Source organism: Leptinotarsa decemlineata, unplaced genomic scaffold (genome assembly GCF_025532065.1).
Source record: "Leptinotarsa decemlineata unplaced genomic scaffold, Ldec_3_MD MMD2_tig00000505_RagTag_RagTag, whole genome shotgun sequence".
Lineage (NCBI taxonomy): Eukaryota > Metazoa > Arthropoda > Insecta > Coleoptera > Chrysomelidae > Leptinotarsa > Leptinotarsa decemlineata.
This window is the reverse complement of record NW_027412549.1, coordinates 18,739,158-18,755,524: the sequence shown is the minus strand read 5'-3', so window position 1 is coordinate 18,755,524 and position 16,367 is coordinate 18,739,158. Positions and strand designations below refer to the sequence as shown.

Sequence of the window (16,367 nt, the reverse complement as noted above, 5' to 3'; positions counted from 1 at the left end):
AAAACTGTTTTGGCTTTACAGTTCCAACTTTTCACCCACAACAGTTTTCAAAATACATTAGGAAGAATGTAATTACTACGTATCTGATAGAAACCATACATCGCAAGAAATTATTGCAACTTCGAATCATCAGTATCATTAAAATATCATTGTTTAACAATGCTTTCTTCTGTTGCAAGTTATGCGTCAATTTCTTTCTTGCCCTCGTATATTACTTGACGCATGAGCATAGCTTTTATTCACAGAAGTAGTCATCGACATACGCTTATGGCGTCGTTACATTCGTTTGAATGACTCCAGATATAATCGTATGTATGTGATTTCTTCATATGTTTTGGGAGGTACACAGCGGAGAAGGTGTTAAGTGTAAGACTTTTTTATTTATTTTTTTTATGTATACAAATATTAATGATCATTTTGAATTTTATTTTGGGACATTTCTCTTGATATTTTTTTATGAACTTACTTGTAAATCACTTTCCAAGTTTTTTAAGAATATGTCAACATAACCTATAAACCTATTGTTTAAAGTCCTATGTTATGTTGAATTGAACGTCTCAAGTTTTCTATTCAAAAGTTGGAATATTTTTTCAGATGGGTGATACTAGCGATTTAGACCGACAGATAGAACAGCTCAAAAGATGTGAAATCATAAAAGAAGCTGAAGTGAAAGCTTTGTGTGCTAAAGCTAGGGAAATACTAGTAGAAGAAAGCAATGTACAAAGAGTTGATTCCCCTGTAACAGTAAGCAATTATTGTTTTTGATTGTAGAATGTATAAGTAAGGAAGTTTTTGAATTGTCAGGTATGTGGAGATATACATGGCCAGTTCTACGATTTGAAAGAACTCTTCAAAGTTGGAGGAGATGTTCCCGTAACCAATTATTTGTTCATGGGGGACTTCGTAGATAGAGGTTTTTATAGTGTGGAAACATTTTTATTACTCTTAGCACTTAAGGTAATTAATAATAAGTGATTATTGGAGAAATTACATTCATATCATTTCTATTTTTTAGGTTAGATATCCTGATCGTATTACATTAATTAGAGGAAACCATGAATCTCGTCAGATTACACAGGTATATGGTTTTTATGATGAATGTCTAAGGAAATATGGCTCGATAACTGTTTGGCGATACTGTACAGAAATTTTTGATTATCTTTCTCTATCAGCTATTATAGATGGAAAAATATTTTGTGTACATGGAGGCTTATCTCCATCCATTCAAACATTAGATCAAATCAGAGTTATCGATAGGAAACAGGAAGTACCACATGATGGACCCATGTGTGATTTATTGTGGAGTGATCCAGAAGGTGAAGTAGTTTTTTCAAATTTTATTCATCACTATCATTGATATGAAAAGATCATATACATCCTAACTGATCTATATATACAAAACTTATGAATTTGCTTAGGTCTCATTCTGTACATTTAAACAGTATTCAAAAACTTTCAAACTTGCTTGATTTCTCTTCAAGGCTTTTTTCAATATTCACAAACATATTACCACACAAATGAGTCTAAGGTAAATATTTGTTTCAATAGCTCATGCTAGTTTTAAAAAATTTTTCAGGGTAAAGTATTTTCTTACACTGATCACTAATTTGAAGTCAAAATTTTGTGTCCTGGTCCATGTTGAGAGATATGCCCACTGAAACATTAAGAGTGTCACAAAATTGACCATTTCAGGAACTTACTTTTGGTAATAATAACTCGTGAAATAACATATTGCTTCTCAGAATGAATGCTCTATACCGTTATTTACCCATTTCAAATGTTTTCACAAGATAAATATTTTTTTAAACATACTCTAAATAGTAATGTCACTTTACCAGTGTTTTTGTTTCAATTTGTTGACAATAGGTTAGAAAAATCTACATGTTTATTAATGCAAACAAGTACAACCTCAATTCAGCATTCTTTCCAATGAAGCACACATAAACTTCATAATATTTATGTCAGTAGTTTATTCAAACTAACATAATGAATTTACAAAATCATTATGTATCTGGAAGGATCATAATTAAGCAGGGTGTACCTCAGGGCTCGATCCTTGGACCAACACTTTACCTGCTATATGTAAACGACAGTTCGCAGATGACACGTCAGTCATTATCATTGTGTTTAATAATAATAATAATAATAATAGAATTTATTCATCAATCAAAGGTTATACAAGGCATTATACATACACATACATAACACTTCATATCTAGCTTGTTTATTATTTACTTTTGGTTTTTATTTTATGTTGTCCATGGATAGTTTTTAAAAATGATTTTTTTTCTCGAAAACAAAGCTTGACATGAAGAAAACACAAGCGACGAAAAGTTGTAATTTTAGTTGCCTAATCTGAAAAAATAAAAAACTACAAAAAAATCAGTGGCATACTTTTTTTCTCAATATTGTTGGTTGTAGTGCCCACTGAGACGCCACTGGACCTAATAATTACAATCTAGTTCGGGCTAAATAGGCGCCTTATTACTTCAAATAACTAGTAAATTTCAATGAAGTCGGTGTAAGGATATTTATATTTTATAAATACCGTTTTCTTTTTAACCTCAACGACCTGTATCTCAAAACGAAGCAACTCTAGACATATGTTCATAGGAACTTTTTTTTAAACAATCTAACGAATGACCCTCTGAAGTTTTGTACCGTAGTTAGGAAACAACCTGTATGAAGCAAACGCTGGTGAAAATAATCGAATCCCAGGCTCTTTGCTGTACATACCTTGACAACGGTCTGTAGCTTATGTACTCGAATAATTTTAACATGGTTCTGCTGCTATATGAATGAAAAACATTTGCGAAACTAACCTTTGTGAGATATCTTGTATAAATGTCTGACGGATATAATTCAATATCCAGCGTGGTATTAGCCGGGAAAATAATCATTTTACGGCTGGCATTTTCCTGAACCTACTGTTTAGGTAGTCTTGACATCAATTTGTAGTAATTGATTTTGGTTTCAGATACCCAAGGATGGGGAGTATCACCAAGAGGAGCAGGTTACCTGTTTGGATCTGATGTGGTGACACAGTTCAATATGGCCAATGAAATTGATATGATCTGTCGAGCTCACCAATTGGTGATGGAGGGCTTCAAATGGCACTTTAATGAGACAGTACTCACAGTTTGGTCAGCTCCTAATTACTGTTATAGGTGAGTGATGAGATTCATAGGTCATTACATCAGGACTCGGTATTTCTAATCGTTATATGACTTTCAAAGTTATCTCATGGGGAAAAATTATGTTCAATATTACTCAAAGAAAACTGAATTTGAAAACTGGTGGAATAATTCATATCATACATTCACATTGATATTCTTCACTATGATATTCTTCACAATTTTTCAAATTATTGTCGTTATAGTATAGTATCCCTCTCCTGAAAGTTACAGGTTCGGACTTCCAGTGTATTAAATGGTGTTAACTGATTCAAAATCTATGTAAGAACAAATGAAATAAAAATGAATGGAATATTAAAATCATTGAAAATCCTGAAAATAATAGGACCGAAACCCATCCAAATTATTATTTCCATATGAATATTTATGACAGTGCCATGGCAAGCTCATACTTCTCGCTGAGCTCCAAAAACTGTTACACCTTCTCAGCATCATAATATACACTTTAATCATAATTTGATGAATGTAGAGCATCAAAACTCAGGTCGCCTGCTTCTGACCAATCTTCGGCTGAATATTGCATCCACATGTTCCTAGGAAAAGAGCTCTGAAAATACACAAATTGCATTCATTAGTTTGGAAAGTATGTTGAAAAAAAATTACTCATTAAAAATTTGACCAAGAATGAAGCGAGAAAGCTAATTCATATTTTACATTATAATACCATATTTCTGCTATTCAAAAAGAGGTTGAAGTTTTATTCAATTTATAATATCTAATTTGAACAGTGAGCGGGTTTTGACACCGAAATAATTCTGAGGCTGCGGACACGAAAATCGTGACGGCCGAGAGATGGCGACTGTGGGGCGGCGTAAATCGGAAGGGGCGGCGTAAATCGGAACGATGAGGAGAAATCTCGGGTGGCCACCACTCGTTTCGTGCGCGTCACCTATACGGTCGATGTTTTATGCCGTCGCATCGCTTGGCCATCGCCATTTTTGTGTCCGCAGCCTGAGAACTTTGACCCATTTATGATTTTGTCTTCAAATAAATTCACAGCCCGAATCATTTCTTTTATGAAATGTTTTGTGACAGGTTTTGGAAGTCATGATTTGAAAGAAGTATTATTTTCCTCATCCAGTAAAACTGATTGAATGGATTAAGTTCAAACAGAGATCATCTCAAAAAAAATTAAAAAAAAAAAGAACAATAAGCATTAAAACCCTGAAGAGGCATAAGCCAATAGCAGGGCCCCCTCAAAGCCCTACCTCAAACTAAATGTATTTCGACCCCAATTTGAATATACGTTTTTGAATTGAATTGAATAATCATCAAATTTAAAAAAAATGAGAGGTAATTTGTAAAGAAAACAAATTATTGTGACCTGACTAATCTGGTGATTAAATTGACTAAACCGTTATGGTGAGTTAACTATAGGAACTGTAAGCCACACTAAGGGAAGGTTAGACTTTTGAAACCCAACGACTTTAGTTCTCATTATACTTCGGCGCCCAACGTGGGATCAAAGTCTGATGTGGAGTTTTTCGGACTTCCTGGTATTTTTTAGGACACAAGAAAGGGTAATTTTGTTTATCTCAAAAGCCAGAATTTTTTGTTAACTTTTTACGGATATTAAATGATCAATTTCAACAGATGTAATCCTGGAAGAGGATAACATTTCAAAATTCGTGTAAATTGACAATTAAAATAAATACAAGAGATCTTCCTCCCAAATATATCATAGAGTAACTGAAAAATGAGACTTTATATGATACATATATGTAGTATATCAAAGGTTGATCTTACATCTACAGATATCCAAATGTTGATTTGTTTAGGATATGCTGAACCATTTCAAGATAGCAAGAGACCTGTACGCTGCCTGGTTAATATAATAATAATAATAATAATAATACTTATTAACGACATAAAATCTACAAGAGATATTGACATAGTCACAATCTGTGAAATACGTTACAAAACATTTATAAAGTACAAATCGTGGTTCACCAAAATAGGACAAATAACAAGAGACATGTTAATGTCATTTGCCGGCAAGTTATTCTTTGATGAAATAAAAACAATGATTCAACAGGTACTTCTCTGTTTTGAGTTCAAATGAGTGCATGCTTTCAGTTCTACTGGGAGAATGTGTTGATTCTGTAAGTTTTGAGTTAGTTGGAACTGTCGCGGGGCTGGATAGTCAGTTTACACTTTCATCATGGCATGTTAAACATGGGAAAGGTGTCTCTGAAAGTTATACTTAAGTATGTTTCACGAGGCCTTCAGGACAACTCAACTATAAAGATCATACCCAAAGCGGCACATTCTATATCACTAGACCTTAGTTCTTAGAAGAGGATAAAATTTTAAAATTCGTGTAAATTGACAATTATAATCTGTTTAAAATTGTTTTTCCGTTAACCAGCTGTCGCACCCCTACGAACGACAACCCTCAGAAGTCGAAACTTGTGCGAGCTAAGGATTAACGAGGTCTTACCTTTTAACGTGTGATCGGACGATAGCAAGTGAAGATCGATCGTTCAGACTAGGGCTTGAACCACCGACCAATACGGCAGTTAATTCGAGTGAGTGAACAAAGCACCCACGCCGAACCGCTTGGCTACCGACCGACCGGTACAAGAGATCCTCCTTCCAAATATTTCAGAGAGCAACTGAAAAATGAGACTTCATATGATACACCTGAAAAAATAATTAATGTATTGATATTTTCCAAAAATAAGCAAACGTAACAGCTTTTGACTTTTTCATATTCTAATGGTTCATTTAATTCTAATGCATTCACTGTTATTTTAGGTGCGGTAATGTAGCAGCAATCTTGGAATTGAATGAGCACCTAGGAAGAGAGTTTACAATATTTGAGGCTGCTCCACAAGAAATGCGGGGAATTCCGTCGAAAAAACCACAGTCAGCTTACTTTTTATAGAATATATTAATTATTACTAGTTTGGTTGATCGGTTATATTTCAATACGTATCTTCCAATTCATTTGCAGAAGTGAACTGATGTTTAGTTAATATTTAATTAAGTTATTTACACCTGGTAAAATATTCTTATACATGAAAATATAATGAAACTGACGGCTGTAAACGATTACAAAACTAATTCAGGAGTAAGTGACTGACATTTATCAAATTATTTCTCTTCAGAACAGAGAGAATATTAGGTATGCTAAATTTCTAGAAGCCCCACTCTCAAGAGGTACAGATTGTTCTGGAATGAGAATGTTTATAACAAAGTATTAGCAATCAGCACCTACAAAAGTTTCAGGTCGTTTTGTAAAATATCTTCAAGGACTCTTTAATTTTATTGTTTTACTTTGTATTCCAATATTGGACATTTTGTCAAGTATCAAATAATAAATTTTTTTAAGTAAATATTTCAGAAGAAATTTTTTATCCTTTGTTTTTGAATATGATTCCAGTGGCCCTTAATAATGAACAATTTTTTTTCGTGTATGTATCAGGTAAGAAATATGAAAGTACATTCAAAGCATTAGTTAAGAGTGGAGTACCCATATCAAAATTTATTGGTTTATTTGGCATTGAAAATGTATGTCATATCGGATCCATTCTGCTTGTTTTTGCAACATTGAGTTTCGACTTTTTCTAAGCTGACAGCTCGCGTAGGAACAATTCGTTTTTTCATCGAGTTTAGTTTGTGTATGTTTTGAAACTGTTTTAGAGATATATTTGAATATTAATATGGTACATTCTTGAGCTGATTTTAATTGTGCGGAAAGGAACAGGAAAACAGAAAGCGCATTGGTTTATAGGCAAGTTATTTCATATAATCAGTTGAGGTTCCCAAAGAATAAAATGATGCAAAAAAAATGAGTGAAAGTATTGAAAAGAAAGAACTACAATCCTTCTACTTTTCCAAGATTTTATAGAAATAATTCAAAAAGTGACTATAAATGAAATGAGAACGAAAATATTGAATTTGATGACACAGTTTTTCATTTCATCTTCAAGTATTCTCCACAGAAAGTATTATCTGGAGTTGATTTTATTACTGAATGTATGAAACAAAATTAATTAAATTGAAGGGGTTATATTTTTAGGAGTGATTAATTTTTGGGAAAGAAAGTTTTTGGTTTTCTACTACTCCATCTTGATACAAAAAAAGGATGAGGGAATCTTCCAAAGAAAGGAAGAAAGTAATCAATTTGAAAATAAGTAACTCTATACATGAATGTGTAGATCATGCAAAGAAGTAACTTTCAGACACAAACTGAAAGAAAGTCCTCCTGAAACAGCTACTTTCATATAAACATTGAATTACACGAAAGAAAAAATTCTTTCGAAACAAATACTTTTATATGAACACTGAATTATACAGAAGATACTTTTCTCTACCCAGTTTGTATTTCAAACATTCGTTGTGGATTAAAAATCAGATATTCACATGAGTTCTACTTTAAATGAATGGTAACAAATTGCATTTACATGGAACACTGTCATCCTCACTGGTATACATCGATGTTTCGCCTTAAGACACTTGCCCTAAGGCTCTTCAGTACCAAATTGGATAACATTATAGAAAATACACACACTTCCATTATGAATTAAGATTTTTTAATGTTTCGGAATAAGCTTGATCTGCTTATGTCATCGATGACATCGTAATGACATTCATTCACCTATTTGATTTAATCTCAGCCAAGAGGAATCTTATTTGAATTGAAGGGGTTATATTTTTAGGAGTGATTAATTTTTGGGAAAGAAAGTTGTTGGCTTTCTACTACTCCATCTTGATACAAAAAAAGGATGAGGGAATCTTCCAAAGAAAGGAAGGAAGTAATCAATTTGAAAATAAGTAACTCTATACATGAATGTGAAGATCATGCAAAGAAGTAACTTTCAGACACAAACTGAAAGAAAGTCCTCCTGAAACAGCGATTTTCATATAAACATTGAATTACACATCCTTTTTGTGTATCAAAATGGAGTAGTAGAAAGCCAAAAACTTTCCCAAAAATTAATTAGATTATATCATATGATTAATGGTATTATTACCTCATAAGCATTAGTTGGATCAGTTCGAGTACAATCAATTCTGTCTCTACTTGACCTCATTCAACCTTCCTCTCAAGTTTTGGAAGATTCAGCAGACTACCTAAGCGAGCCAAGCGCTTGAATTTATAGTAGCTATATTAGAAAGAGGTATGTATGTAGGAATCGTTTTTTTTTATAATAAATTGCAGTTGTACAGCTTGAGGATTGTAGAATAAATTGAATATTTAAAATGATTCTAGTTCGCTATATTTTTTTTATTTTCATAACTGTATATTAATAACTAATGCATAAAATCATAGTTTAGGTAAATATTTTGTGATCTATCGACTTTGTGTACTGATTTTAGATATAGAACTTATTTTCAAACATGATTTTTTGTGTACATTTTATTCCATGTGGAGAATTTTTCATTAATTGAAACGTTAACGGTTTCATATGCACTTCCATAATTAAATTATGCACTTACATAATTAAATTGGTGATTATAGGCTCCGTAATTTTTACGATTTGGCAATGTTGGTTATTTCTCTTGTTTCCAATTGGTCAATCGAACAAGAAGCGGGAATAGGGCCGTGACGTCACCACCCTACCACATTCGATTTTTAATAATTAATTACGGGAAAACTGCGGTACTTAGAGAGATGAAACAAAGTGTACTGTTTTTCAATTTAAAATTTCTACCAAGTGAACTAAAAAGCAAAAATCATGAAACAAGCCCATTCCAAATGTACAATAGTGACAAGTCAAACTGACAAACAAGAATAACAATCACTGAACAATAGTTGTTGTTCATCTCATAGTTGTTGTTCATGATTAAATCTAAAATAATTGTTATGTGAAATAAAAAACACATGTAACATATTGAAATATTAATGTCTCACAATTCAAATATTCGTCAATGGAGTAGAAACTGTGCCCAAATAGCGAGTGCTTATCTCTAGCCTTGAAACAGTTATAACTCATACTGGTAATGTCTGTTGGTATTTTATTGTATGAATGTAAGTTGAGTGAATTTCGAGCTGATAGATCCAGTCTATAAAATTGAGACCTCAGGTGTGCACCTCTTCAAGTAGGGTAATTATAAAAGTCTGCATTTGTAAGGTACTTAGTATTATTTTCGTGAATCTCTAAAATGTTATGAAGTATGAAAATACATGGCAAGGGTAGAATTTTGAGTTTTTGATATAGAGGACGACAGTGTTCTCTGTAAGAAACATTGCCTATGATCTGGAATGCTTTTTTTGCATATGAAATGCTTTAATGGCATGTGAAGACTGACCCCATAAAAGTATGCCATATGTTAAAAAGAAAGAAGTATGTCTGTAATACCATACTTTGACTAAGAAACATTTTCAGCTGTCTTAGTAGGAACAGTTGTGTAAGAAGTTTTTTACACAGACCAGCAACATGTGATTCCCAATTCAACATGTCATCAATTTTAAACCCCAATAAATCTACATGTTGCTTCTTCGTTAGTTGTCTATTTGATGATATTATAATTTTCTGTGTTTCATCCCTGTTTATACTAAAACCAATAATGATTGTTAGTGGAAGTAAGCCCAGTTGACAGCAAATCGGGGGCGTGCTTATTAATTTTTGAGAGGGTTAAGAATGAAAAAAAAATTCTTAGTACAATTAGTTAAAATATTCATACACATTTTTTATTTATTTCATTAAAACTTTGCAATATCGTAATTTACCTAATCGTTGTAGTCATTAGGTGGGCCTTATGAAAACGGAGTAATAATCGTGGTAATTATAGTAGGTACCAAATAAATTAACAATATTAGTAAAAAACATATATATATATATATATATATATATATATATATATATATATATATATATATATATATATATATATATATATATATATATATATATAATGGCATGTGAAGACTGACCCCATAAAAGTATGCCATATGTTAGAAAGAGAGAAGTATGTCTGTAATACCATACTTTGACTAAGACACATTTTCAGCTGTCTTAGTAGGAACAGTTGTGTAAGAAGTTTTTTACACAGACCAGCAACATGTGATTCCCAATTTAACATGTCATCAATTTTAAACCCCAATAAATCTACATGTTGCTTCTTCGTTAGTTGTCTATTTGATGATATTATAATTTTCTGTGTCTCATCCCTGTTTATACTAAAACCAATAATGATTGACAGTAGAAGTAAGCCCAGTTGACAGCAAATCGGGGGCGTGCTTATTAATTTTTGAGAGGGTTAAGAATGAAAGAAAAATTCTTAGTACAATTAGTTAAAATATTCATACACATTTTTTATTTATTTCATTAAAACTTTACAATATCGTAATTTACCTAATCGTTGTAGTCATTAGGTGGGCCTTATGAAAACGGAGTAATAATCGTGGTAATTATAGTAGGTACCAAATAAATTAACAATATTAATAAAAAACACAATATATATATATATATATATATATATATATATATATATATATATATATATATATATATCAGGGGTACTAGAAAATACAAATTACAAATTTTTGATAATAGAATATAATATAAATGTAAATGTATAAATTTTCGTCTAATCTTCAACCTCAGATTCGTCACTGTTGCTACCGCTATCATCAAAGTGAATTATGATTGGTTCAATATTGTGTTCAATACGGTTGTCTACGTCCCACATTTTTTGCTCTTCTTTTAAAATATGCTGCATGCATTTCTTCCAGTCTTCTGCAGAAACAGTTCGAATAGCTTCTTGTAGGTGATGTTGCACGTCCACTAATTTAAATGTTCTGTTTTCTCGTGCCACATATCCTTTTACTTGCGCCCAGATTAATTCTATTGGGTTTAATTCGCAGTGGTATGGTGGTAACCTTAAAACTGTAATTCCACGACTTAACGCCATTTCATCTCTGCGAATTTTTTATATTTGTCTGTGTGTAATTTTGTTAGCTGAAGTAGTTCTGCCTTTAAAGTATCTTTGTTATATTGGATGTTCTTATTAATTAACCATTCTTGAATTGCTGCTTTTTTCCATAATTGTTTCGGTAATGGTTCTAAATGTCGACTATAGTATGGGGCATTGTCCTTGACGATGACAGACCCAGGTTCCACAAGTTGAATGATGCCTTCAAACCATTTTTCAAACACCTCCGCATTCAACTCTTCATGATAGTCGCCTGTTTTCTTAGATTTAAATATTAATTCACCATTTGGTAAAAATCCACTGTCGCTTCCTATATGCATAACTATCAGACGACTACCTTTTCCAGATGACTGTTTTAACCCAACTGACAAATCTTCAATAAAGGCTTGTCGTGCACTTGTTACATTACCATCCTGCCATACTTTTTTGACCGTATGTCCTTGGTTAACCCATTTCTCGTCCATGAAGTACAATTTTTTTTTGAGCTTCCGAAATTCGTCAATTTTTCTTAGATAGTTTCTTCTCCATGCTATTATTTCTTGACGTTCAATGAGAATCCTTTTCCTGTCAACTTTTCCGTACGTAAATTTCATTTCGTGTACAAGTTTCCTAAAAGTTTCTTTACCCATTTTTGGGACCAATTCATGATCGCTAAGTGCCTCCAGAACTGTTTGTAGTGTGGGCAGCTCATTTCTGAAAAAGAAACTGAATAGTTCTGCGTATACTGGTTTTGGCTTCTTCATCAACTGTGATTTTTTTTCGTCCGCTACTAGTTTTTGGCGTTTGTACGTCCCCATGAATTTCTGCTTCTCTTAATATTTTGAAAATCGATATTTTGGTACACCGGTATAATCAGAGCACATATCAACTAATTTATCTTTTGTAATTGTGGAACTTAATGATGTAGAAATGCCCGGTTGGTTATTCGGAGTTACACACGTAGAATTACAGCACATATGCACAAAGTCATCTTTTGGTGGCTGATGATCTCTTTCAAGACAGTGAAATACTCGCAGTACAATTTATTTTTCTCTTACTGACCGAGACTCCGACCGTTTTACCTTTTTCGACGTGGAAGGCCCGACCATGTCTCCCATTTTTTGAGTAGTTTGAGAACGGTGTAGAAATATAATTATGTAACGCTCAAACACTTATTAGCACTATTATTTTCACCAATTGTTATCACAACACGTCGATTGCTGACTAACTTAACTGTAAAACGTATAATTCACGCTGTATAATTCACAAACCAATGATACGCTCATGGCTTAGTGAGGACTGCAACGATGAGATGGAAGTTACGGTAAAGTGACAAAGACAGAAATATCGTTGCGTACAGCGTTGCCACTAGTTATAATAAATATCTAACACTATACAGAAAATAATGAATTTTAACTGATCAGTAATCAGGAAATGTATAAGTATTACTCATTACAAGCTCATTACTGATTTTTGTCATGAATAATACCTTTTAATCGTACTAGTATTGTGTATTATCTATAATTTGCCACAACCTACAACTCTACTGCTTACTATATTTTGATTCTGCTATAAACCGGTAACGTAAAATTTAAATATGACAACGCGCTTTACTCTCAATCATTATTGGTTTTACTATAGTATGAGATAATTTGAAGTAAACCTAGTTTCAGCATCATTATCTGTTCTAGAACATCGGTCCATTAAGTCGTTAATATTTGAGTCTGCTTCTACCATTGATACATCATCTTCATAGCAAAAAGAAATGCTTGGGAGTAAGAAATTAAAAATATCATTAATATATACCACAAAAAGAGTTGGTCTCAGTATGGACCCTTGTGGTACACCATGCAAAATGGATCTACATGTGCTAGAATTTCCAGATGTATAAACAACTTGTTTTCTCCCACATAAGTAGGTTTTCATTAGCTCTAAAGCTCTACCACGTATCCCGTAATATTCCAATTTACGTAGTAGAAGCTCATGATTTACACTGTCAAAAGCATTACTTAGCTCATATAGAGTTAGAGCAGATACCAGACCCTTTTCGATATCCTCTATTATTGAATCAACTATAGACATCACAGCTTGGGTTGTCGATTTGTTAGACCTAAATCCAAATTGATTTTCATTAAATACTGAATGAGCATTTAAAAAGGAAATTAAGCGATCTTTAATTAGCATCTCAAAAATTTTACCAAAGATAGGAATGATAGATATGGGTCTATAGTTATCTGGAATATTTGGATCACCCTTTTTGAATACGGGAATAACTTTATTTGTTTTGAAGATGTCTGAAAATAGTTATTCACAGAGGCAACGATTGAAAAGAACAGTCAATTGACCAGAGAAAAGGTGTAGGATTTTTTGAATCATTCTACTGTTTGTTTTATATTAACTTCAACATCGGTAACTGGACTAAGGAATATAGAAGTATTAGGTTTGGGGAGTGTGAAAAGGTAAGTTAGAGCATTAATGTTGCAGGAAGGTAGATATTTTACAGTTTGTTCAGCTATATTTGTGATAAAGATGTTATATTCATCAGGGGAAATGCTGCTTGAGGCTGTAAGTTTTTTGTTTAAATTTCGCTCATAGTTAATTAACTTCCAAGCGTCCTTGGATTTATTACTTGATTCATTAATGAAATTATCATATGGAATTCTTTTAGCATTTTTTATAGCACTTTGGTATTGTTTTTTGTAAACTTTAAATGCATTGTCGTGTTCAGGCCTTCCAGTTGCAGCTTTAATACTATTCAACGCCTATTCTTGTTCCTGTTCTATCATTTGTCGTTGAAAAATGTTACTGGTCTTTTGTCCTTGGTATTGATTTGTTTTAGTGGGAAAACTTGATTTACAAGAGAATTGTAAGTCATGTTAATAAATTCAACTATTTTATTTATGTTGCTGTTTTCGTCATAAGCCACTTTCCAATCAACTGATTCCAAAGCTTCTTGAAGAGAGTTCAATCCTTTTTTTGTTATACATCTATTCACAGAGTTTTTTATGCAGTCATCAGAATAGTTGGATATTGTAATAAATTGCCCCTGCATGATCAGCAATACAGAGATCAAAAATTCCTGTTTCATAGATAGAATTATCCAGATCAGTAAAAATGTTGACAATGCAATTAGAAGACCTCGCAGTGATCCTCATCGATAAATCAATTTTAGGTTTAAGATTAAGAGATTATGTTTGTACCTACCTGTTATTGAAGTTAAAAGTTCTTCAACTTTGTCAAAATATAGCTCATTTTTTCTGGACAATGAAGATCTATTGAATATAATAAGAACTGTTTTTATCTTTCTGATCTCTAAGACACAAAATTCAGCATGCTGTTCAACACAGAAATGTTCCAAGGACAGAGGAAAACACTCAACATTATGATACGCAAAAATTATTACTTCACCGTGTTTCATATTTTCTCTACAAAAATAAGACTTTAAAACATAATCATTAAAATTTAGTAACTTTAAACAATCTGTATTTAGCCAGTGTTCACTAATGCACAAAAAATAAAAATGATTTGTCTCTAAGTACAACTTTAGTTGCTCGATTTTATTTAAAATACATTGTACATTAATATTACCTATTTTTAACGATTTGTTCACAGCTGGTTATAATCTTCAGATGTAATTGAATTTGTCCATTTGATTCTCAAAGTTTCACATGGACCTGTTGCGTCTATTTCGTCTGCCAGCGTAGAATCGATCATGGTAATGATGGATGCTTCGTCAAAGAGGGCAAATGTTATAAATTTACCTCCAGGACCGATTAATTCAACAAGGACAATCCTTAACAGTATATCAGTCTTCTGGGAATGGTTGACATGATGAATAACTTGCTCTTCCACCTCAACTGAATTATCTTCCACTACTTTATGGAAAAGTGGATTATGTTTGAAAGCACTATCATCGATTTCAAATTTTTTCTTACTTAGGCAAAATTTTGTGAGATGTGACGATCCAAAACAAGTAAAACACAGTTTATTTTCACTTGCCCACTCCCAACATTTCTCAATGTCAAGTTTCTTGAAAAATTGGCATGTTTCAACTACATGTCCATCTTTTTTGCAATATTTACATTTATAAACTATTTTTTCTTGTTGACTGGTAGTAAAAACGTACTTCTTCTTTCTGTCCTGTTCCTGTTCTGGACCAATCATGTATGTAACTGCTTCACTAGTTTCACTCAGCCATATGGAAAATTCTGTGATGGTAACTGAATTTTTACATTTTTTCAATTGTAAAACTTTTCTACCCCATTCCATACGCAAATTGAGGCTAATTTTTTTAACAATGTCATTTAAGAGTTGTGGATTAGACAAGCAATTGTAGCAGTCCAAACTCTTAATAGTAGCAGCCAAATTTTGTATTTTATTTGAGAAGTCCAAAATGGTGTCACGCTTGTCCTCCTTTATGTCAAAAACTTTTTTACAGAATCAATCAAATCTTCAATGATAATGTCGGGTCTGCCATATCTTCTCTCAAGGACATCGATAATTTTGTGTACTTCTTCAGTGAAAATCAGTAACGCATTTACGCATTCTTTTACTTTGCCTTTCATGTACTTTTGTAAACGCACATTTTTTTTTAGTGTCGGAAAATCCGCACAGTTTTGTCGTTTCTCGGAATTGATGTATAAAATTCATCCATTCTCCGGGCTCACCGGAAAATGCTAGAAGTTCTTTACTGAATGATTATCTAGCCATAAACCGATACCTTTTATGTTCTTCCGACATATTTCCCTGAATATTTGCTTTAGTGGATTCTTGTTCCTGTTTATTATTTACATTTTGTGAAGTCTCTTCATTTTCGTGTAGAGTATTTACCCAGTTTTGAATGAAGGATAATTTATGTGTCGCCGTTTTTTCTTCTTCAAATGAAAACTCGTTTGAATTCAGACTGTACAATTCTGTTATTTTCATTTCTGCTTCTCGTTCAATAAGCCTTTTTTCAATTTCTGTCAATCTTTTTTCCTTCTCATATTCGATTTCCAACTGCATTCTTTTGCTGGACTCAAAACTTTGGCGGTTTTATGCGTTTTTTATGAACTTTGGTGAAGGCTTCCATTCATCTGTCTTTGGTTTTTTCGAGAAACTTCATCTTCATTCATCGCTGCCTGTTTGCATTTTCCCAAGTATTGAGTGACGTCGACATGACTTGCAGGTGGCATTCCTTTCGTTTTTCTTTCGCTTTTTCTCAGGGGTAAGGATTTACTTTCCGCCATCTTCCACAGGGAGAGTGGCTTGGTTTTCGTGAGGCTGCTAAGGATAGTGTGTTCCCAGATCTGAAGGAGGTTCTGATGCTAT

General features: G+C 32.8%; 1 protein-coding gene and 1 long non-coding RNA gene across 2 annotated transcripts; one reads left to right on the top strand and one right to left on the bottom strand.

Moving 5' to 3' along the window:
• The first annotated feature begins 215 nt into the window (after positions 1–215).
• Pp4-19C (Protein phosphatase 19C) lies at positions 216–6,532 on the top strand. The gene is made up of 6 exons (XM_023155838.2): positions 216–366; positions 595–744; positions 805–957; positions 1,016–1,316; positions 2,978–3,167; positions 5,952–6,532. Exons 2-6 carry the CDS (start codon positions 595–597, stop codon positions 6,079–6,081), a joined length of 924 nt encoding a protein of 307 aa, XP_023011606.1. The 5' UTR covers positions 216–366; the 3' UTR covers positions 6,082–6,532.
• LOC141481870 (uncharacterized) lies at positions 3,038–5,952 on the bottom strand. The gene is made up of 2 exons (XR_012465224.1): positions 5,635–5,952; positions 3,038–3,741 (listed from the first exon to the last, which is right to left on the bottom strand). It is a non-coding gene; the product is annotated as an uncharacterized lncRNA (long non-coding RNA).
• Positions 6,533–16,367: the final 9,835 nt, after the last annotated feature.

Coding starts and splice junctions, on each gene's coding strand:
- Pp4-19C (XM_023155838.2), top strand. CDS start 595: ATGGGTGATACTAGCGATTTAGACCGACAGATAGAACAGCTCAAAAGA. Junction 958..1,015: donor TATTACTCTTAGCACTTAAG/GTAATTAATAAT, acceptor TCTATTTTTTAG/GTTAGATATCCTGATCGTAT. Junction 1,317..2,977: donor ATTGTGGAGTGATCCAGAAG/GTGAAGTAGTTT, acceptor TTTTGGTTTCAG/ATACCCAAGGATGGGGAGTA.